This window comes from Haliotis rufescens, unplaced genomic scaffold (genome assembly GCF_023055435.1).
Source record: "Haliotis rufescens isolate VD_foot unplaced genomic scaffold, xgHalRufe1.0.p SCAF_9, whole genome shotgun sequence".
In the NCBI taxonomy this organism is placed as follows: Eukaryota; Metazoa; Mollusca; class Gastropoda; order Lepetellida; family Haliotidae; genus Haliotis; species Haliotis rufescens.
Window position 1 is genome coordinate 8563551 of NW_025964383.1, and position 24650 is coordinate 8588200.

Genomic DNA, 24650 nt, shown 5'->3' on the forward strand with positions numbered 1-24650 from the left:
TAAACAACAGGTAGTACCACTATAAACAACAGGTAGTACCACTATAAACAACAGGTAGTGCCACTATAAAAAACAGACAGTACCACTATAAACAACAGGCAGTACCACTATAAACAACAGGTAGTATTAATATAAAGAACAAGTTGTTCTAACATAAACAAGTAGTACTAAAATAAAGAACATGTAGTATTACTGTTATATAGGTTATTACTTGCACATTGGTGTTCGTGGCCATGCAGATTAAAGATCTGAAACAGTTGATATAAAATTTTTAGTATCAATCCATTCATTAGTTATAGTATCTAGCAAAGTCGCTGACCAAGGAAATGAACTATCGATGACGACACCTCCAGCTGCAGGCTCGGCACTACCGAGTTCAGGGAAGTCTTCTCATGGTGACCGCCTCCGTGGTCTTGTGGTAGAGCGTCCGCCCGGAGAGCGGAAGGTCCAGGGTTCGATCCCGGCCCGCGTCATACAAAAAGACGTTAAAAGATTGTACTTGTTGTTACCCTGTCTGGCGCTCGGCATTAAGGGGCTAAAACAAGGACTGGTCGGCTCGGAGTCAGTATACTGTGTCTGAGTGTGGTATTCATTGGTATCTCAGTGAGCTAGCACTATAAATCGGCATCAGTCCGGACTAGTACAAGCAGCCACACACACACATACACGTGCATGCATGTCGCTATATAAGTGCAATAATCTTGGACGCGACGTTAAACCCAATTTCACCTCACCTCACCTTCTCATGGTTGGTCCTGGAGATTCAACATAAGCAGAGTCTACTTGTGCTCCGGTCCAGTTACCTGTAGATTGGGGAAATGAAATATCTTTAAAACAACTGTAGTCTAACGTTTGAATAGTTTATTAAAATCCTTTTTTATACCAAATAATATTTTTTTCCTAATTTGACTGCCGCTGGAGTTTGACATCCTAGATGAATAGTGGGAAGGAAATATGCTTCTGGACAGAACTATTAATATTTGCTTGAGTAATTATGTACCTATCATGAAACCTTATCAACATGCACCTGAACAATTATTGTATTCTGCAGACATGATATTAAACATGATATTCTTATCAGTATTTGTTAGGAAATGGTATTCCAGGAATCAAATGAACCAGCAGAATGAGTTTAGTGGACCATTCCTCGTGATTCAATCTGGAGGTAAAAACTACTAGTTGTACAGTTTTTACGAGTTGAGATTAGTGGCTGTTTTCTACCTTGAAAGTTATTGAATAGCTGGCAGGTATCTGATTTTCTGATAAGCTTCAGTTGTGAAACTGTAGATTCGGAATGACATGCTTCATTTGTCTGCCATTGAATGAGACTGCACCTAAATACCACCCTCCCTAAACACATTGCCCCAGAACTTCTAGCAGCCAAGGCAGTGAACACCTTGTCTTGTGTATCAAATTATCATCATTAGTTGCATTGTGTGCAGAATTTCTGCTTCCATTTCCATCATTTGGTTGTGATGTGGATGTACCACAGCTATTTTTGAGGATAAACAGTTGCTGAAACTGAAGTGGGTTCAGTCATTGGAGATGTTTGCAGAGGAGATATACACTCAGTCTGTTAACCCTGTTCTTATGTTGTTTTATTGGGACTTACATCAGGTGTGCACATCAAGTGTGAAAATTAATTTGATTGAGAAACCTCTGGCATTGTGTTATGAAAGGTTAAAAAAGATGGTACATGTATCCTACCGCTTCTTGAAAACACAAATATTTTTGACACATATGGAAATGTTTGACACGTTCATAGAGAATGCTTTCATTATATAAATAAGAAAGGATTTATGATATTTTTATATCCCTATTCTAAACATGGAGACTGGTCAACATGGGAACAGTTTGATGGATGTTATGTGATCAAAATCTCCCCTGACTTTGGACGCTCCCCACCAAGCAGTCTTTGGGTAATGACTATTGGGACTACAGTCCCTTTGTAAAACGGGAAACTGGTCACATTCATATCAACTGGAGAACTTTGTGTCATCTGTTCTGTTAGGAGTATCCTAAAGTGCTTCTATCAGGACAGGAGCCAGGGGCTGATCTGACAACTACCCTGTCTGGAGAAGATTTAACAGTTTATTACAGTGCTTCTCTCAGGACTGGAGCCAGGGGTTGATCTGACAACTACCCTGTCTGGAGAAGATTTAACAGTTTATTACAGTGCTTCTCTCAGGACAGGAGCCAGGGGCTGATCTGACAACTACCCTGTCTGGAGAAGATTTAACAGTTTATTACAGTGCTTCTCTCAGGACAGGAGCCAGGGGCTGATCTGACAACTACCCTGTCTGGAGAAGATTTAACAGTTTATTACAGTGCTTCTCTCAGGACAGGAGCCAGGGGCTGATCTGACAACTACCCTGTCTGGAGAAGATTTAACAGTTTATTACAGTGCTTCTCTCAGGACTGGAGCCAGGGGTTGATCTGACAACTACCCTGTCTGGAGAAGATTTAACAGTTTATTACAGTGCTTCTCTCAGGACAGGAGGCAGGGGTTGATCTGACAACTACCCTGTCTGGAGAAGATTTAACAGTTTATTACAGTGCTTCTCTCAGGACAGGAGCCAGGGGCTGATCTGACAACTACCCTGTCTGGAGAAGATTTAACAGTTTATTACAGTACTTCTCTCAGGACAGGAGCCAGGGGCTGATCTGACAACTACCCTGTCTGGAGAAGATTTAACAGTTTATTACAGTGCTTCTCTCAGGACAGGAGCCAGGGGCTGATCTGACAACTACCCTGTCTGGAGAAGATTTAACAGTTTATTACAGTGCTTCTCTCAGGACAGGAGCCAGGGGCTGATCTGACAACTACCCTGTCTGGAGAAGATTTAACAGTTTATTACAGTACTTCTCTCAGGACAGGAGCCAGGGGCTGATCTCAACAAGATGTAACAGTTTATTATACGGAGTATTAGCTTGAATGCATACAGGTTAAGTAGGCCATTACCAGTGACAACGAGGGCTTTGTTTAGAAATGTGCCCAAGGGGGCCATGTTGTCCTGAATGGGGTCATATGTTTCTACATGGGTCAGTGGCTGGTGCCCCTGGCAGTCTGAAGCACTGTTATTACTTCATTGTAGGCAACTATCTGTTTCAGCCTCTGTTTGATGGGCGTTTTAGGTGTCATTCCCCTCTGTCCGGTTAGAGTGTCCGCCCGGAGAGCGGAAGGTCCGGGATTCGATCCCCGGCTGTGTCATACCAAAAGACGTTAAAAGATGGTACTTGTTCTTACCCTGTCTGGCGCTCAGCATTAAGGGGCTAAAACAAGGACTGGTTGGCTCTGAGTCAGTATACAGTGTCTGAATGGGGTATTCATGTTAAACTGCGGCATGGTATCTCAGTGTGCTAGCACTATAAATCAGAATCAGTCTGGACTAGTACAAGCAGCGTGCATGCACGTCGCTATAATAATGCAATAATCTTGGATGCGACGTTAAACCCAATTTCACCTCACCGTCCTGTCTATGTGAGGGTACACTGTGACTGTGGGTGTTGGACGTTGTGACGTATTTCTGCTTGATTAATGTGTGACCTATAAATGTCCCTTGTATGACAGGATATGATGGATGGGCAGGGTGGTAATATGTGGTATTCCAGTGGAAGATCTAGGATTTGTATAAACATGATAAGGGTGTGGGATGAACGAGTAAGGAAGTGAACAAATACCCATCGGGGGTCACATGGAAGGTGTCATGACTCACTCCAGTATGACTGTCATGCATGGCATGACACTGCACAACCCTGGAATAATGCTGATGTGGCTAAAACTTCAGGTTTTACTTCTCCAGGCTGTCCAAGGATTAGGATATTACAGTGCTATGTCTTGTAGTGTCTGATTTATCATCAAAAGTTAGCATATTAGCAGCGTGAGATGGGTCTTTTTTGCTACTATTATTTAAAAATACTGATATATTTTATATGAACATGATGAAAAGATGAAATGATTAGATTTTGTAATTTTCAATATCATTCTGAATCATGATGATAATTGATGATGATGATGATGATCATGATGATAACGGCAATGATGATAGTTTTGATGATGAAGGTGATTGGCAACTTTATGTTTGAGATAATCTGAATTTGTCAATGTGAATCACTTTCGAAGAAAGTATGTACTTCTTTAATTTCATTGAAACTTTTATACCCCAACTATTTGCATTTGCACACCTACAAAGAATCTATGTTAACTCCCTCTCTATATTCTTGTGTGGTTGTCAATTCAATGAATCAAATTTAAACTTGTTAAACTGATCTCCATGTTCAATGTTCAACAATTACAGATTACTGGCATGCTTGACGTTGTGATAGTTATGGTGTTTTAATCATGGTAACGTTGCATGCTGTACAGTATCTTTTGACCAGTACTCAATCAAATACCACCATAATGAGGTGTCTAATAATTGGATGTTTGAATAACCTTTTTAAGAAAAGTATCAGTCGTAAACCATGTTATCTCCAAAATAACACAAACACCATAAAACGCTTTAAGCATGGTCTAATTGGCAATCAAAACAAGTTTTCATCAAGTCACTCCAACAAAATGCCAACTTCAGATCAACATGATCAATATGATAATGGCTGATTGCTCAAGTTACCGACAGACATTCAATTTCCTGCAAGCCACTAATGACAGTGTTTTAGATTATCATTGAAGACAGTCTCACTTTAAATGTCCATTACAGGTAATTAGTTGCGTTCACGCATGAGCGACTACACATAATGAGACTGTTTCGCAACTTGATTGATTCTCTAAGAACGTCCTGTATTTAATGTTGTTGTTTCTTGTACTGTGTTGCTGGAGGACATAGTTTCATGGTGTGATGCATATTGATTATTTCATCAGTTATTTTACTACTGAAATATTGTTAATTTTGTGTCACTTGGAAAGATTGAGATCAACCGAATGGGTGACATGATTATCAGCTGTTGTATCAGCGCTGAATAATGAAGTAACGAATTAATCGGGAAGAAACCATCCGATGTGATTAAAATGAAATCTGTGACTTCCGAATCTTCAGCACCGAGGAGAGGCAAAGAACAAAAACTTGCGGATAGAGTAAGAGTAGGATATTTATACCAGCCCCGTGAACTCGAAGGAGGCCTACGTCGCGCAACCGATCCGATTTGGTCTCTTAAGACATATAACAGAGGTTTGAATATATGAACAAGGTCACGCGGGAGGAGCTGTGTTTGTGGATGACAGTGCCTTCTCACGGTTGGTCACATTAACAATATTCATTTCATAATGCAACTTTGAGGACTTCTGCACCCAAAATTCCTTAATGGCGCAAGAAAAAACAACAACATTATAATCAAAGACTAAAAGATTGTACTCTCAACTACTGACTTTCATTCAACACAAATTTTCCTTTGTCAAAAACAGATGTAAGCACATTTTTGCAACTGGAATATATTTATCATATATTGTAGCCTCAAAATTCTTCAGTTAGCATTCAGTGATGATGTGTTCTGCATGAACTGACCATTGCAATGTAACACATGTTTTGATGGGCTGGATCAAGTACGAGGCCCAAATGGCTTTAAACGTTCATGTCCGATTGCATATCCCTGTCACATGTGGCCATCAGCTTGTCATGGAGTCTGAGAAACAAAAGCAGACAAAGGGGCCAAGTTTATTGAATTGTTTTGAACATTTGTGTGTCCACTGGTTTCATCAAATGCCCCCAAATCTTGGAAAGGTAGGGAGGGTCATTGGGACCAATGTTTCCTATTTCTGAAATGAACACTGCATGAATGGTTGTTCTGACGGTTGTTGTACAGTAAGGCATGACTCAGGCAATAAGCATCTGGCCAGGCTGCATGCTTCATTATCCAGTGCCTCCATTTTAGGCCTACATTTGCCACCATACCATGTTTCAATTCAAGACATACAAGATGTCCAATTAAATTCCACTGTTCTTTGATGATAGGGTGTCACCCGTACTCGACATGACACAACGTATGCATGTTGTCTTGAAACAACCGATTGGTCTTGTACATAAGGACTTCCATCCTTCATCTTTGTACTCATGATGGTCTGTTGATCAGATTTGATTGTTTGTTGTTTTATGCCACACTCCACAATATTACAGCTATATGACGGCGGTCTGTAAATAAATAATTAAGTCTGGACCAGACAATCCAGTGATTGCCATCATAAGCATCGATCCACGCAATTTGGATGCGATGACGTGCATCAACCAAGTCAGCGATCCTGACCACCTGATGCTGTTAGTCGCCTCTTACAACAAGTATAGTCGTCTTTTACTGCAAGCATGGGTTGTTGAAAACCTATTCTACCCCGGAGCTTTACGAGTGTGTTGTTTAGAAGAGGTGTTTTGATTGGTTGTTGATTTTAATCTACTGAGCTAGAGATGTTTTGTGCTGAGTTAATGATCAGCGAGATGGAGCTTCCAGATGAAGCATTGGCAGAGAGTGGGCACATAAGAGAAAGATGATATGCTACGCTCCATCGAGGACAGGCAGGTGATGACTTGATGAACAACACCACACAAGAAAGATCAACCCTTCTTAAATGGAAGAGAACACCTTGAAAAAAGCAGAAACATATTTAGGAAACATAAGTTAATTAAGCTACTGGTGACAACAACTTTGTGTCTACCATCAGAGTATTTTAAAAGTGTACATGTAACACTGTCGGTACATCTTGTACATGACATTACACACTGTTACTGTGCTCCGAACAGCACCAGCACTTTGCTAAATCACTACAGTCCTTATTTGACTTCATAATGTTTTTGCTTCAGAGCAGATGTATCTTAAATGATGTTGTATTGTGGTTAACTCTGTGGCTAAGTATCCCATGATTCCATTTACAGGAAGTGAAGACATCGTGAATGGCAGTCTCAAGTTGATCCTTGGCCTCATATGGCATCTGATTCTGCGATACCAGATCGGTAAAACCAAGTTCCCTCCGAAGAAGTTGATGTTAGCATGGCTGAAGGCAGTGGTACCAGACTGTCACATTACAAACTTCACATCCGACTGGAACGATGGCGTCAATCTACAGTAAGTTGTACTCAGACTTAGAGTATTTAACACATGTTGTTGGAAGGGACAGTAATGGGTGGCAGAGTGGGTGGAGTGTTGCCTCAACACGCTGAAGTCCCGGGTTTGATTCCCCACTGGAGTACAATGTGTGAAGCTGTTCAGGTGCCATCTCCAGTGTTTAGAATAATTTCAAAATGCAGCAAGACAGTTGGGCAGGTGACCCATAAATTTTGCCTGCCCATCTTCAAAGTTACCTGCCCTCATTCACACATTAATAATATTGAAGAATCGCAAAAGACAAGAGACAAATTACGTCTTGATTCAGTTGAAATAACGTAAACAATATCTTGAGAAATTACAAGGAGTTAGTTTTACTGAATATGTAAGTAGTCTTAAACTTATCTGCCAGACAGTTGGGGAGGTGGAGGAAAATTTCATGCAGCCCGACACAAAAGTTAGCAGCCATGGGCAGGCGGGCAAGTAGTTACTTCGGTCCACACATAGGATATGACTTGAATATGGCGGGGTGTGACACCTCACTCTCAGCATGCAGGTGCAAGATCAGCCTTGAGTGTAGTTTTGTTTTGTTTGCATTTTATTTTTTACATGATATTATACTACTCAAAAGAAGTTAAGGACCACCTGATTCTATAAAAATACTATCAGTAATCTGTCATGCCATGTTTACTGTCGTATGAAGAATCGGGTTGTCTCTAACTTCTTTTGGATAGTATAGAAAGGGTGTCTGGAAAGTGTTTCATAAGACACGAAACAAAAACAACATGGTCAGGATAACTGGATCTCCCTTTTCTGGGATTTGCTTTCCAGTGTAAAATAGAACTCAAATAAAAATGAAATTGAAAAGCTGATCATGCACTCTAAGCGCAGAAGTAGAAGCTCATGCAGTGAAAAAGGGCTTGGCTATAATAATCTGGATGGAGTAAATCATTGTACAATGTTTCGTTGTTGTTGTTGGGGTGTTTGTCTGTAAACTGGGATATCATGATGGCCTATACAATGCAGGGTGTAACCGACGCGACACACTGACGAAGTTGGCAGTGAGCTTCCACTCTTTAGAACAGAAAAAAAGATTGAAATTGAGGACATGTTTAGCAATGTATTTCATATTCAATAAAATTGAAACTTACAGAATAGACCTCAGTATGCCGTGTTTATTGTCAGAACATTCTAAGGAGGATCTGGTGACTGTAATGTGTCACCAGGTTTTGTCATGCCCTGATTGTATGTCATCATGCCCTGAGTGAGTGTCTTCATGCCCTGATTGTGTGTTGTCATGCCCTGATTTGTGTCTTCATGCCCTGATTGTGTGTTGTCATGCCCTGATTGTAGGTCATCATGCCCTGGTTTGTCTTCATGCCCTGAGTGTGTGTCTTCATATCCTGATTGTGTTATCATGCCTTGAGTGTCTTCATACCCTGATTGTGTGTCTTTATACCCTGATTGTGTGTCTTTATGCCCCGATTGTGTGTCTTTATACCCTGATTGTGTGTCTTCATGCCCTGATTGTGTGTCTTCATGCCCTGATCATGTGTCATCATGCCCTGCATGTGTTACATGCCCTGATTGTGTGTCTTCATGCCCTGAGTGTGTCGTTATGCCCTGATTGTGTCTTCATGCCCTGATTGTGTGTCTACATGCCCTGATTGTGTGTCACCATGCCCTGACTTTGGTTCTTCATGCCCTGATTGTGTGTCACCATGCCCTGATTGTGTGTCTTCATGCCCTGATTGTGGTTCTTCAGGCCCTGATTGTGTGTCTTTATGCCCTGATTGTGTGTCTTTATGCCCTGATTGTGTGTCTTCATGCGCTGATTGTGTGTCTTTATACCCTGATTGTGTTTTTTATGCCCTGCGTGTTTGTCATGTCCTGATTGTTTGTCTTCATGCCCTGACTGTGTGTCATCATGCCCTGATTGTGTGTCTTTATGCCCTGATTGTGTGTCTTTACGCCCTGATTGTGTGTCTACATGCCCTGATTGTGTGTCATCATGCCCTGAGTGTGTCTTTATACCCTGATTGTGTGTCTTTATGCCCTGATTGTGTGTCTTCATGCCCTGATCATGTGTCATCATGCCCTGCATGTGTTACATGCCCTGATTGTGTGTCTTCATGCCCTGAGTGTGTCTTCATGCCCTGATTGTGTGTCTTCATGCCCTGATCATGTGTCATCATGCCCTGATTGTGTGTCTTCATGCCCTGAGTGTGTGTCTTCATGCCCTGGTCATGTGTCATCATGCCCTGCGTGTGATACATGCCCTGATCATGTGTCTTCATGCCCTGAGTGTGTGTCTTCATATCCTGATTTTGTAATCATGCCCTGAGTGTCTTCATACCCTGATCGTGTGTCTTCATGCCCTGATTGTGTGTCTTCATGCCCTGATTGTGTGTCTTAATGCCCTGATTGTGTGTCTTCAGGCCCTGAGTGTATGTCTTTATACCCTCATAGTGTGTGTTTATGATATGATTGTGTGTCTTTATGCGATGATTGTGTGTCTTTATGCCCTGATTGTGTGTCTTTATGCCCTGATTGTGTGTCTACATGCCCTGATTGTGTGTCTTCATGCCCTGATTGTGTGTCTTCATGCCCTGATTGTGTGTCTTTATACCCTCATAGTGTGTCTTTATGATATGATTGTGTGTCTTTATGCCATGATTGTGTGTCTTCATGCCCTGGTTGTGTGTCTTTATGCCCTTATTGTGTGTCTTCATGCCCTGATTGTGTGTCACCATGCCCTGATTGTGTGTCTTTACGCCCTGATTGTGTGTCTTCATGCCCTGATTGTGTGTCATCATGCCCTGAGTGTGTCTTTATACCCTGATTGTGTGTCTTTATGCCCTGATTGTGTCTTCATGCCCTGATCATGTGTCATCATGCCCTGCATGTGTTACATGCCCTGATTGTGTGTCTTCATGCCCTGAGTGTGTCTTCATGCCCTGATTGTGTGTTTTCATGCCCTGATCATGTGTCATCATGCCCTGATTGTGTGTCTTCATGCCCTGAGTGTGTTCCTTCATGCCCTGCGTGTGTGTATTCATGCCCTGGTCATGTGTCATCATGCCCTGCGTGTGATACATGCCCTGATCATGTGTCTTCATGCCCTGAGTGTGTGTCTTCATATCCTGATTTTGTCATCATGCCCTGAGTGTCTTCATACCCTGATTGTGTGTCTTCATGCCCTGATTGTGTGTCTTCATGCCCTGATTGTGTGTCTTAATACCCTGATTGTGTGTCTTCAGGCCCTGAGTGTGTGTCTTTATTCCCTCATAGTGTGTCTTTATGATATGATTGTGTGTCTTTATGCCATGATTGTGTGTCATGCCCTGATTGTGTGTCTTCATGCCCTGATTGTGTGTCTTCATGCCCTGATTGTGTGTCTTTATACCCTCATAGTGTGTCTTTATGATATGATTGTGCGTCTTTATGCCATGATTGTGTGTCTTTATGCCCTGATTGTGTCTTCATGCCCTGAATGTGTCTTTATGCCCTGATTGTGTGTCTTTATGCCCTGATGTGTGTCTTTATGCCCTGATTGTGTGTCTTCATGCCCTGATTGTGTGTCATCATGCCCTGAGTGTGTCTTTATGCCCTGATTGTGTGTCTTTATGCCCTGATCATGTGTCCTCATGCCCTGATTGTGTGTCTTCAGGCCCTGATTGTGTGTCTTCAGGCCCTGATTGTGTGTCTTCATGCCCTGATGTGTGTCTTTATGCCCTGATTGTGTGTCTTCATGCCCTGAGTGTGTGTCTTCATTCCCTGATGTGTCTTCATCCCTGATACTGTGTCTTTATGCCCTGCGTGTGTGTCTTCATGCCCTCATTGTGTGTCTTCATGCCCCCATTGTGTGTCTTCATGCCACTGGTTTCCTGGTCCAGACTGAAACGTTTTACATGCTGATGTGATATAGCTGGACTGCATTGTAAGACAACATTCATTCACCTGCATATGTAACCATCAAGTACTGTCAGCCATGCAGTTTCAGAAGTGACATGATGTGGCATGTATGGTTTGACATCTCCTGTCATTGTTTATTTCAGTGCCGTCATCGAGTACTGTCAGCCTGGCCTGTGTCCAGAGTGGCGGCAGCTCAGTCGACAGAACAGGTAAGCCCTGTCCTTCCTCAACTCATCCTTCATTGATTGTATACATTATTGATATGTACGTAATTAACAACAGCTGGTATCCTGAGTTGCAGCATAGCCTTGAAACAGACATGCTTCAATTACAGCTGTGTCACCTGTACCTGCTGTAGACAACAGATTATAAACATTATTCCAAGACAGTCAGCAAGTCCTGTGATGCTTCGGTCTCTGTAATAGTCCAGCTCCAGTACTAAAATGTGACATTCCTGAGAGTCCCAGATAATCTCAATGCCACTTTTGCAATAAGTTCCCTGCGACTAAAGGCCACACTTCATATATCTTTATTTAACAAAAAAAACATATAGTTTTTAGTCAGCGATCAATATGCTTTCACACAAGTACAAATACATAGTAAATTAACATGCTTAATGCACAGTATTATTCACAAGATACCCCTGGGCCTCAGAAACTGAAATGAGCATTTTTCAATCAATGAAAAGGTCGGGGTCAAAAAGTCTGTCCCTGGAATCTGACAGGAGATGGGTAGAGAGGAGTTGTTTGTCTCTTCAGGCAGGAGACCCAGGTTCAGTCCCTTTTGTGGCAGGAACTGTAGTCATGGTGATGACTTCGCTGATCTTGGTTGATACATGTCATCGGTCCCAATTGTGTGGATCGATGTTCATGCTGTCAATCACTGGATTGTCTGGTCCAGACTCGATTATTTACAGACCGCCGTCATATAGCTGGAATATTGCTGAGTGCGGCGTTAAACAACAAACAAACAAACAAAACTTCGCTGATCTTACTGCCATCACATGTTCTACAGTCATGTCTGGATAACTGAATATCCAGAATGTCAGATAGGCATTTATAACCCAGGATTAGTTACTGCAAACACACTATAATTAATTATGAGTTTTTAAACTCTGGTATCCACATCCCTACACTTCGTTCTTCCCAAGGCTCGTGAGTTAACAGACTATTACAGTTTCCATCCTTCCCGAACTAGGCTTGAATTACGGAGTTATATTTGGCTGGGCTAACGACTCTATGCATAGTCCAATCAAAATCTCGTAACAAAATAGACACCTGGTTTGTAAACTGCCATGCACATTTCGCTCAATTGCAGGATTTACAAAGCATGAGGACTCAACAGATATTTTCCAAATATTTTCATAATTTTTAATCAAGGTGCTCACATGATTTGATGAATGTCATGAAGCAAGACCATTTTATCACACGATAGATTTTGATTATCGATCAGATCATCTTGACTGGGCGCCTCGATTTTGTTTGAAGCAAATGCAAGTGATATGGAATCTGATTGGGCAATAGGAGGGACATGGAAGGACATAACTCGTAATAGCCACTGGTGGTACATGATATTTGATGGACAAACAAAACATGTCTGTTTCTGAGACAACAAACACATTATTTTACTTGAAACCAGGAAACGTACATCAAATCTTTTACTGGTTCTCAGCAAATTCATCAAGATTTAAATTAATAATAAATAAATATTTATTTACTTGGCGAGTCCCAGGTCTGTTCAGAATGTTTGTAATGTCAAGACTCACTAACTGATAAACTGATAAACATTTCACATAATTCCTTTAGAACTTAGAACTGTGTTTGATCCTCTTTCCTTGGTCATCTTACAATAAGAAATCAGCTTAGAGATATTTTGTATCAGATTATGATATGCAGGTTTCCTAATGCCTCCGTCAGTGTTTCTCTCCATGGGGGGTAGTAATGTTGTTTGCTGAGTATCCGTTTACCATGAAATGAGCGTGATGTATACCTTCACACAACATGACTGCTTACTTATACCCACTGTTGATCATGTTGACCTAAATAACTTAGTTATATTGAGTAGAAGTGCAGATTCATTACAAAACATTTTCTGATATTTAAATTTCACATTTCAATTTTTAAGAAGATAAAAATAAGGTTATCATGGTGACTGTAATCATAATCATGAAAATTTTAATTAATTGTCATAATACCATATAAGTTAAAACTAAAACTGTAAAATATATGGAGTAAGGGAGAGAAGTTATGGATGTCAACTTCTTTATTATGACGAAACATGTTTCGGAGTATATGCTTACTCCTTCATCAGGTGAATGAATGCTATGAGGCAGAGAGCATATATATGTACATGTAAGAACAACAAAAGTAATAAGATAACAAAAGGTGGAAACTAACGAGGGAGGCCAACAGATGATTGGCGCTGATAGGTGATTAGCAAAAGACAATGGAAGCCAACACTTCACAGTAATTAGCGGTGATAGTTATGAACAACTGGAAGCCAGCCCTTAAATGATAATGTATCACTATTGTGTATCACTTCTAAATGCTGTTCAAAGACTTGATATGGGAGTATTCACAATCTGATTGGTTAAATAACCTTATTACATTGGAACCTGGAGATCTCATGGCATTCCCTTCTTCCCAAGTTTGGAAAAAAGATGTGCCATTTGGATGGTCAATTGGGTAAATTTGGTCCACGATGCTGTTGTTTCCAGTGAAGTGTCTGGGCATCAAATACTCAATAACTCCATCCAAGTAGAGAATATGCAGATAGTTGGTTTCTAACATCAGCTGATCACAAGTCCCTTGTGACAGAAATGTCACAAAAAGTGCAACTGACAGCACCTCATTTTGTTAGGTAAATACTATGCGTTCAACCTTACATTCCCTCGATATTTGTCGTCCAATCTCGACACAGACTTACCATCGTTTTATTGTGTTCAGTAATAGCTTTCTCTCATCTCACCTTTAGTCAGTAAGCGTCACTTTCTGTGTCAGCTGGCCAGAATTGATTATTGATGAAGCAGTGAAATTGACAACACTCGTCAATTACTGTGATTGTGACCCATTACAGCCATGCAGCACAGTAGTGGATAATAATCTCTGTGGATGCATGCATTAATCATCCTCACATTGATACAGCAGGGATTAGCGTGTGTTGTAATGGTTGGTGCATTGTCCTGCTCTACAGCATTGTTGCATAGTGGACTTTTGATTAGCATCATGAGTTACCTGGTAGTAATAGTGATGTTATGGATTTCTGTAGCTAATATAACCCTTTAGCTCATGTAAAACAATGCATTTACCATACGCTACAGCTGGTTAGGCAATCTACATCACGACTTTATTTGCAAGTTATTAAATCATGAATGGTATTTACAAACATTGTAAATATTTTGGACAAGACGTGAAGTATCACTGGCAGAGCCAGTCTGGCATCCATACACTAGATCACAAGGCCATTGGAAGCGGAAACAGCTAACGAAATCATATAAAGTTTTAGATCTGAAAAGTCAGTGCTAAGAGAATGGGCAATAGAGAAAGGTTGCATTCTCTCAAGTTCATAGAAGTAAACATGAGGTCACTGACTATATGGGCCGTAGTTTTATGTTCAGGTTGTGTGAGAATGCCTTACAGTGGAGAGAAGCTTGGCTTGATTCCCGTCAAGTGGTATGACTGTCTACAACAAAAGCCACATTTGCATGAAGGGACTCCGTGCCAGGTCAGGGTAGCTGTTGCGTGAAGTAACGTCCCTGCCACGGCCTGGAATGTTACATCCATGTTACAGATAGTTACACTCAGGCTTATGCTACTCAGTGAGACTAGCTCAGCACAATAGAGCTGGCCACTCTTATGAATGGGCAGTCTTAGATCGCAGTACGCCCACTGAATACAACACACCCACCGATATGCTTATGTGTGGTATGGGTTGTATAGAGTTTTTGTTATGTTATTGTGTAAAGAAAATAATGAATAGATATATTTATCATCCCATGACTGATATATGTGTCAGAGTATGTGTGAAAGTATGATATATGTGTGTGATAGTGTGATATATATGTGTGATAGTTAATGATATGTGTGTGATAGTATGATATATGTGTGTGATAGTATGATATGTGTGTGAAAGCATGATACATATGTGTGATAGTATGATACATATGTGTGATAGTATGATATATGAGTGTGATAGTATGATATATGAGTGTTGTAGTATGATATATGAGTGTGATAGTATGATATATGTGTGTGATAGTATGATATGTGTGTGTGATAGTATGATATATGTGTGTGATAGTATGATATATGAGCATGATAGTATGATATATATGTGTGATAGTATGATGTGTGTGTGATGGTATGACATGTGTGATAGTATGATATATTTGTGTGATAGTACGATATATTTGTGTGATAGTATGATATATATGTGTGATAGTATAAGGTCAAATGAAATGTCAATATCAGTGAATAAAATGTTCCAAATACAGGATTAATCAGTGCATGGATATGACGCAACTGAAAGCTTTTGTAAGCATGGTAAGAAAATAATCACATCTATGTAAATTGACATTCTCACGTATATGACAACTCCCTTTGATAGACCAGGCAGATTTGCTCACATGGGCATACTCTATACAAGCTTGATACAGTGTCTCCCTCTGGTATATTGCTACATGATGTTTGCTACACGATGTCTAAACTCAGCTTAAACGTAATCTGTTTTCAATGTCTGCTACACGATGTCTAAACTCAGCTTAAACGTAATCTGTTTTCAATGTCTGCTACACGATGTCTAAACTCAGCTTCAACGTAATCTGTTTTCAATGTCTGCTACACGATGTCTAAACTCAGCTTCAACGTAATCTGTTTTCAATGTTTGCTACACAATGTCTAAACTCAGCTTAAACATAATCTGTTTTCAATGTTTGCTACACGATGTCTAAACTCAGCATAAACGTAATCTGTTTTCAATGTTTGCTACACGATGTCTAAACTCAGCTAACGTAATCTGTTTTCAATGTTTGTGTCTGTCCTTAAGAGTGATGAGTATTACCTCAATTGTGTCTTGTATTGGCCTGGCCATGTTTCATGTATTGTGATATGTATCATGATATATTGCATGTGTTCTTTCATCTGTATTTTGTTATGAACGTCAATAAAAATAACTTGCCAAGTACATTTTTGACAAGTTCGTATCAGCTGGATGATGCTGTGATCACAGTGCATGTGTAATTGACACAGGAAACAGATCTCAAATAGTTTCACTTCTCTTATCACAGGAAACAGTTGCTAATATTTTAATTATATAATTTAATTTTACTTTTCACAAATGTAACATTTTTGAACAAGATGAAGATATGTTTGATTTAAAAAAAAGCAATATACTGATATTTTCCAAATGTATTGTGATACATATTCATTAGTATTTCATATCATGGTATACTGGTATATGGTAACACCATGCACCTCTAGTCCTTACAGCTAGATGGCCATTTGTCCAGTGGAAATGTATGTACTGTTAAAGCGTGATGGCAATACAGGTACTCAGTGACAAATAATCACCCTGTTTATGAATGTGCGCAGCATGGTGATGGGGGCCAAGATTTCCTACAAGGAAGCATATAAGGTTTCCTCATGCATTGTTAGGGAACAAGGCCACTTGACAGCACAATGCCAGCAGTTGTTTGAGTGGGGCACACTCCTTTCATGGTGATTACGCTGTGTTCACATTGCATGCATCATTATGACTGACACAGAATACCAGCGGTTGCTGACAATAGCGATGATCCGGGGAAATATTTGTAGAGGCGTTCCCTGAGGTTTAGTAGGTGAGGACAGTTAACGCTGGGGTCAGATATTGTAATAAGGAGTCACAGGTGGATCTAGGATTTTAAAAAAGGGGGGTTCCACTTGGGCCATTTGTACTTTCAATGGAGTAGGGGGTAGGGGGGAGTCCACCCAAAAAATAACAAACATGATATGTGAACCTGTATTAATTTTGCTTTAACATCCAAATCAACACCTTATTATGGAAGGCAACATTTTTATTTTATTTTTTGCATGTTAAAAAAGGTGGTCTGATGATCTGCAACTGGGAGTTATGTTATTATGTTTTGTAATATTTCGTTGGAGCCTACTGGCAGAGGGTTTATACTGACTGCAGCCTGCAACAGCTAGTTGTTCTGAATTTTTGTCTGCCAATAGCAATCCATGGTGTACCAGTAACTTATGATGCAAACATTGCTAAATTGAAGTTGCATGTTGTCACTTGCATTGTAGGTTATTATAATGAAGCATTAGCCAGCTGTACAATGACTCCTTTCAATACATATAGGAAACATGCATCAGGCATACACGGCACCTACATCAGATACTGAAGATAAATAGTCTAAATAAAGGTCAATGTGATGCAGGTGCTATGACCACTTTGGTTGACTGTACAAGGATGGGAGTGGTGCTGACAAGCCAAGGATCATCACTTGGGGAAGTCTGTGTTTCCATTCCAAGCACGATCCTGCCAGGGCAAATGGCTGAACATCAGCGAGAACTCTTTCATGTGTGCTGTCTGAGAATGCTGGACATTACTCCTGATTCTTTGTTTACATCATCCTTTGAACAATGAATCAATGATTGTGCAACACAGATTGGCAAGCCATGCTACATAGTGATACATCAAGCATGTACCTTCACCTCACTTAGGGATTGTGAATATGATTTACTTCAGGTTGCTTTGTTTGCATACAGAAGAATTAGCACTAAATTTAGAAGTGGTGTAATAATTCATTTATACAGAGTATACACCTGCATAGGGGTATTAATGAGATTTTTGATGTAAAAGACGTAAAGTGTCCTATTCTGTATAACTGTGTCTTATGTATTGACAGATCACTGTTGTACAAGTAGCCACACACACACACACACACACACACACACACACACACACACACACACACACGTGCATGCATGTCCCAATATAAGTGTAATAATCTTGGATGCAATGTTAACCCTATTTCACTTCACTACAATAAAATCTATCTGTCTGTCTGTCAAATGAGGTGAGCTACGGAACCCAGCTCAATGACATGAGAAGACACAATGTCTCGTCTGAAGACGCTGTTGTGATGTCCTGTTAACAGAATGAAGGGAGCTACGGAACCCAGCTCAATGACATGAGAAGACACAATGTCTCGTCTGAAGACGCTGTTGTGATGTCCTGTTAGCAGAATGAAGGGAGCTACGGAACCCAGCTCAATGACATGAGAAGACACAATGTCTCGTCTGAAGACGCTGTTGTGATGTCCTGTTAACAGAATGAAGGGAGCTACGGAACCCAGCTCAATGACATGAGAAGACACAATGTCTTGTCTGAAGACAATGTTGTGATGTCCTGTTAGCAGAATGAAGGGAGCTAGGGAACCCAGCTCAATGACATGAGAAGACACAATGTCTCGTCTGAAGACACTGTTGTGATGTCCTGTTAGCAGAATGAAGGCAGCTACGGAGGAGAAGACACAATGTCTCGTCTGAAGACGCTGTTGTGATGTCCTGTTAACAGAATGAAGGGAGGTTAAGAACCCAGCTCAATGACATGAGAAGACACAATGTCTCGTCTGAAGACACTGTTGTGATGTCCTCTAAACAGAATGAAGGGAGCTACGGAGGAGAAGACACAATGTCTCGTCTGAAGACACTGTTGTGATGTCCTGTTAACAGAATGAAGGCAGCTACGGAACCCAGCTCAATGACATGAGAAGACACAATGTCTCGTCTGAAGACACTGTTGTGATGTCCTGTTAACAGAATGAAGGGAGGTTAAGAACCCAGCTCAATGACATGAGAAGACACAATGTCTCATCTGAAGACACTGTTGTGATGTCCTGTTAGCAGAATGAAGGCAGCTACGGAGGAGAAGACACAATGTCTCGTCTGAAGACGCTGTTGTGATGTCCTGTTAACAGAATGAAGGGAGGTTAAGAACCCAGCTCAATGACATGAGAAGACACAATGTCTCGTCTGAAGACACTGTTGTGATGTCCTGTTAACAGAATGAAGGGAGGTTAAGAACCCAGCTCAATGACATGAGAAGACACAATGTCTCGTCTGAAGACAATGTTGTGATGTCCTGTTAGCAGAATGAAGGGAGCTACGGAACCCAGCTCAATGACATAAGAAGACACAATGTCTCGTCTGAAGACACTGTTGTGATGTCCTGTTAACAGAATGAAGGCAGCTACGGAACCCAGCTCAATGACATAAGAAGACACAATGTCTCGTCTGAAGACACTGTTGTGATGTCCTGTTAACAGAATGTAGGGAGCTACGGAACCCAGCTCAATGACATGAGAAGACACAATGTCTCGTCTGAAGACGCTGTTGTGATGTCCTGTTAACAGAATGAAGGGAGGTTAAGAACCCAGCTCTATGACATGAGAAGGCACAATGTATCGTCTGAAGACACTGTTGTGATGTCCTGTTAACAGAATGAAGGGAGGTTAAGAACCGAGCTCAATGACATGAGAAGACACAATGTATCGTCTGAAGACACTGTTGTGATGTCCTGTTAACAGAATGAAGGGAGCTACGGAACCCAGCTCAATGATATGAGAAGACACAATGTCTCGTCTGAAGACGCTGTTGTGATGTCCTGTTAACAGAATGAAGGGAGGTTAAGAACCCAGCTCTATGACATGAGAAGGCACAATGTATCGTCTGAAGACACTGTTGTGATGTCCTGTTAACAGAATGAAGGGAGGTTAAGAACCGAGCTCAATGACATGAGAAGACACAATGTATCGTCTGAAGACACTGTTGTGATGTCCTGTTAGCAGAATGAAGGCAGCTACGGAGGAGAAGACACAATGTCTCGTCTGAAGACACTGTTGTGATGTCCTGTTAACAGAATGAAGGGAGCTAGGAAACCCAGCTCAATGACATGAGAAGGCACAATGTATCGTCTGAAGACACTGTTGTGATGTCCTGTTAGCAGAATGAAGGCAGCTACGGAGGAGAAGACACAATGTCTCGTCTGAAGACACTGTTGTGATGTCCTGTTAGCAGAATGAAGGGAGCTAGGAAACCCAGCTCAATGACATGAGAAGGCACAATGTATCGTCTGAAGACACTGTTGTGATGTCCTGTTAGCAGAATGAAGGCAGCTACGGAGGAGAAGACACAATGTCTCGTCTGAAGACACTGTTGTGATGTCCTGTTAGCAGAATGAAGGGAGCTAGGAAACCCAGCTCAATGACATGAGAAGGCACAATGTATCGTCTGAAGACACTGTTGTGATGTCCTGTTAGCAGAATGAAGGCAGCTACGGAGGAGAAGACACAATGTCTCGTCTGAAGACACTGTTGTGATGTCCTGTTAGCAGAATGAAGGGAGCTAGGAAACCCAGCTCAATGACATGAGAAGGCACAATGTATCGTCTGAAGACACTGTTGTGATGTCCTGTTAGCAGAATGAAGGCAGCTACGGAGGAGAAGACACAATGTCTCGTCTGAAGACACTGTTGTGATGTCCTGTTAGCAGAATGAAGGGAGCTACGGAACCCAGCTCAATGACATGAGAAGACACAATCTCTCGTCTGAAGACGCTGTTGTGATGTCCTGTTAACAGAATGAAGGGAGGTTAAGAACCCAGCTCAATGACATGAGAAGACACAATGTCTCGTCTGAAGACACTGTTGTGATGTCCTGTTAACAGAATGAAGGGAGCTACGGAACCCAGCTCAATGACATGAGAAGACACAATGTCTCGTCTGAAGACACTGTTGTGATGTCCTGTTAGCAGAATGAAGGCAGCTACGGAGGAGAAGACACAATGTCTCGTCTGAAGACACTGTTGTGATGTCCTGTTAGCAGAATGAAGGGAGCTAGGAAACCCAGCTCAATGACATGAGAAGGCACAATGTATCGTCTGAAGACACTGTTGTGATGTCCTGTTAGCAGAATGAAGGGAGCTAGGAAACCCAGCTCAATGACATGAGAAGGCACAATGTATCGTCTGAAGACACTGTTGTGATGTCCTGTTAACAGAATGAAGGCAGCTACGGAGGAGAAGACACAATGTATCGTCTGAAGACACTGTTGTGATGTCCTGTTAGCAGAATGAAGGGAGGTTAAGAACACCAAAAAGAAGTGTGGTGTGAAACAAGGTAGTCCGAATGCAAAAATAAGACAAACTTGTTAAGCATGGGGCAGATTGGAGTGGATCAAATATGACACGAGATTTCTGTTGGCTTATCCAATCACCTGTTTGCTGCCAAATTGGACATACGAGCTGGCGAGGCATACCAGGAAAATGTCAACACAGAGAGCAAACACAAGAGCTTGCTGTGTAGCCCCTTAAATGTTGTAGGCCATTGCAGAGGAATTAGTCGGGATTTCAAGGAGCGAGCTAAATAACAACCAGTGTTTGCAAGTTTAGAACGGTTAACAGGGATTGAGATGTTTACGTTTTGTTTTTAAATATTCACGAAGTTGATGATTGTCTCCAAGCAGGAAATAATCTTTCTTAAAAAAATCTAAAATATTTTGTTAGATCCTCCAAAAAAATAATATAAATTTCACTTGTCTTACAAATTAGCATATTTAAGCTTGTTGAGAAATGCAATATGTTTTTAATGTAGTTTACAAGTATGATAAGAAAACGTATAGGAATTTGTTGGCATGGAAACAAAGGGTGTGTCACTGGAATGATGACAGTATCTTCAACAGTTTTATAAATATTTCTTTTCATACTGTATACTGGTGTTCTTGTCATTTTGCTGATTTAAAAAATTAAAATGTTTTAACAGTTTGAAGTTAGTTCTGCTGGTTAAATAATGTTGTCATATCCTTAAAGTTGAATTCCTCACATGTTGTGCCCGGAGGAAGATGGTAGGTGGACAGACTTGTAATAAATTTGACTCAGAAACTTGATAGTTTTCATATTGTAGATTTGACTGGGTTGCAGTCACAGTAGATGTTGACAACTGTTTGATGAGAAAACACTGTTTCAGAGCAATAAGGTGTGCGTTGGTGACAAATGTTTACCTGTGAGATTTCGGTTAAGACACGGTGTAATTGAGTAGTATTTGCAATATACGCCCTGTTGGTCTGTCATAGCTGTATGTGTACACGAGGTATGGCGTATATTGACAACACGGCGGGTCATACGTGCTAGCGGCTTCAGGCTGGCTAGTGAATGCATGAACAGTGTGTTGTGTGATTGAAATATACATGCTATGTACATGTATTGAAATGTACGAGGGTGTATAGATGAAAGTGAAAGCACCACACAGAAACCTGTGAGGGTGAAATATACGACATATTGGGATAGGTGTACGTTCGGCTGCCTTAGACACAAAGCAGGTGTACTTAATATGATATTCAAACATGCACCTTTTAGAACAACTTGTCAAGCGTAGACTGAACTAACTTGCACCATCAGCTGATGAAAGTGTTAATAATTGTACTTCATTGGATGCAAATAATTATATTTAAAAATATTTGATAAATCTGTTTTCTTTGCAATTTATTTTACTGAACAGGAATGACAAAATATGTTTTTGTCTGTCTTTCTTTAAGAAGGATTCATTTAGGAAATATTCACAGGCCTCCCCTGGGGCTATAGCTAATGGTGCTTATAGTTTCATAGTTACTTTCTGCGAGAACCACAATACATGTCAGAAATCACTGGCCATGATCATGATGAGAAATACTCAAAACATACGCAAGTCATGTGATGAACAATTTCGCTCAAAACACTCATGAAACATACAGACATACATTACAAACATAAACTAAATACCTTAATTTTATTGAAATCATCATAGATGCTGTCAAGCAAGTGACTGCTTCTTCACCCACCCACCCCCAAACACATGCTATACCCCCCCCCCCCCCCCCAACACATCCCACCCCAACACATCCCATCCCAACCCCACCACACCCCATCCCTCACAACTGTAATCACTCAAAGCATACTGAAAACATCATCAGAAACACACATGAAACTCAGATGTACAATAAATAAACTGCTTTCAATACACATGGGAACATGGGTCAGACATACTCAACACCTACATAAGATATTCACCACACAACCGACTCTGACACATACAGAGTGAGAAATAAACCATCTTCATAAAGCTCCCCACCTGATGTATACAAAGTGTACCTATGGCTCCTGCCAGACACACATTTAGGAGGGGAAATTAAACTCTCATCCCCTGGAATCCTCAATCACGATATTTAAATTAAGCTTTGGAATGTAGACTGACATATTATGTAGGTATGTATGAGAACACACCTGGAGTTGAAATATGACTTATACCACTGCCTTTCCCCTGGAAATATAGAATCCTACTTGTTTGCATGTGCAAGTAAATCTCTTTTAGCTTGGCCTCCTGTCAGTCTGTAACTAAAGGTTTTACTACATGTATTTGTTGTTGCTAAAAAGCTTGTTTAGACATTAAGGATTAGTGTAAGGCTGTGATTACTTTGTGCAAGTGGAATTAATTTTCACAGCCTCTGAAGTCATCCAATCCCTTAGGCGTTCTCACTACATTGCCCATTCATTTCACTGCACCAAACCTAATTAAACACATTGCTACCATTAATGTAAACACATTGCTACCAATATTGTGAACACATTGCAACCATTATTATAAACACATTGCAACCAATATTGTAACACATAATTTGCTACCATTATTATAAAAACAATGCAACCAATATTGTAAACACATTGCTACCATTAATGTAAACACATTGCTACCAATATTGTGAACCCATTTCAACCATTATTGTAAACACATTGTAACCAATATTGTAAACACATTGCAACAATTATTATAAACACATTGCAACCAATATTGTAAACACATTGCTACCATTAATGTAAACACATTGCTACCAATATTGTGAACACATTTCAACCATTATTGTAAACACATTGAAACAAATATTGTGACCACATTGCAACCGTTAATGTTAACACATTTCAACTGATATTGTCTATAGATTGCAACAAATATTGTAAACACATTGCAAGCAGTAATGTAACATTGCAATCAGTAAACACATTTTTATTGTAAACACATTGCAACCAATATTATAAACACCATGCAACCATTATGTTTCAGACTTGACAACTGTCGCAATGCCATGATGATCGCCAAGGATAAGTTTGACATCCCTCTGGTTGTCCGCCCTGAAGACCTGGCATCCCCTCACCTGGATGACCTGTCCGGCATGACATATCTCTCCTACTTCATGAACGTCGACTCTCCTGGTTACACAGCCACACTTCGCAACGTCAACGCTGTCAATACACAGGGTGGCAGAATCAATGATTTCACTGTAAGTAGATGGGAACTCACTTGATCAAATTGATCTTTGACTGGAAATAATTTTTTCTTCCTTTGACATGACTGGTTTGAGTCTGCTTTCTTGATGACAGTTTGATGTTTTATTGCTTGTATGTAGATGCTTCTCTAGTGGTAGTGGGCGCATGGATGGCCCCATTGTCTTAACGGTGCAGCATTAAGCTTTGAAGAGTTTTGTCCCTTAGACATGCCAGAATCCTGTGATTGTGGGTTTAAATCACCAGGATTCACATTATGATTCTCGGTCTGTCAGCACCATCGTGTACGCCCTCGTAGTAGTAAACAGGCAAGACCTCTAGTCACATGTTTGATTATTTCAAATAATAGAATCC

At 40.6% G+C, this 24650-nt stretch overlaps 1 protein-coding gene across 7 annotated transcripts in view; it reads left to right on the forward strand.

The window, feature by feature from the left end:
* LOC124148569 (filamin-C-like) overlaps positions 1-24650 on the forward strand; it is a 130036-nt gene that overhangs the window by 12798 nt on the left and 92588 nt on the right. For all 7 annotated transcript variants that reach the window (XM_048390478.1, XM_048390479.1, XM_048390480.1 and 4 more), the window contains exons 2-4: positions 6858-7047; positions 11085-11150; positions 24076-24292. In XM_048390478.1, the coding sequence (XP_048246435.1) occupies positions 6858-7047; positions 11085-11150; positions 24076-24292 (473 nt within the window). The remainder of the gene's footprint in view (positions 1-6857; positions 7048-11084; positions 11151-24075; positions 24293-24650) is intronic.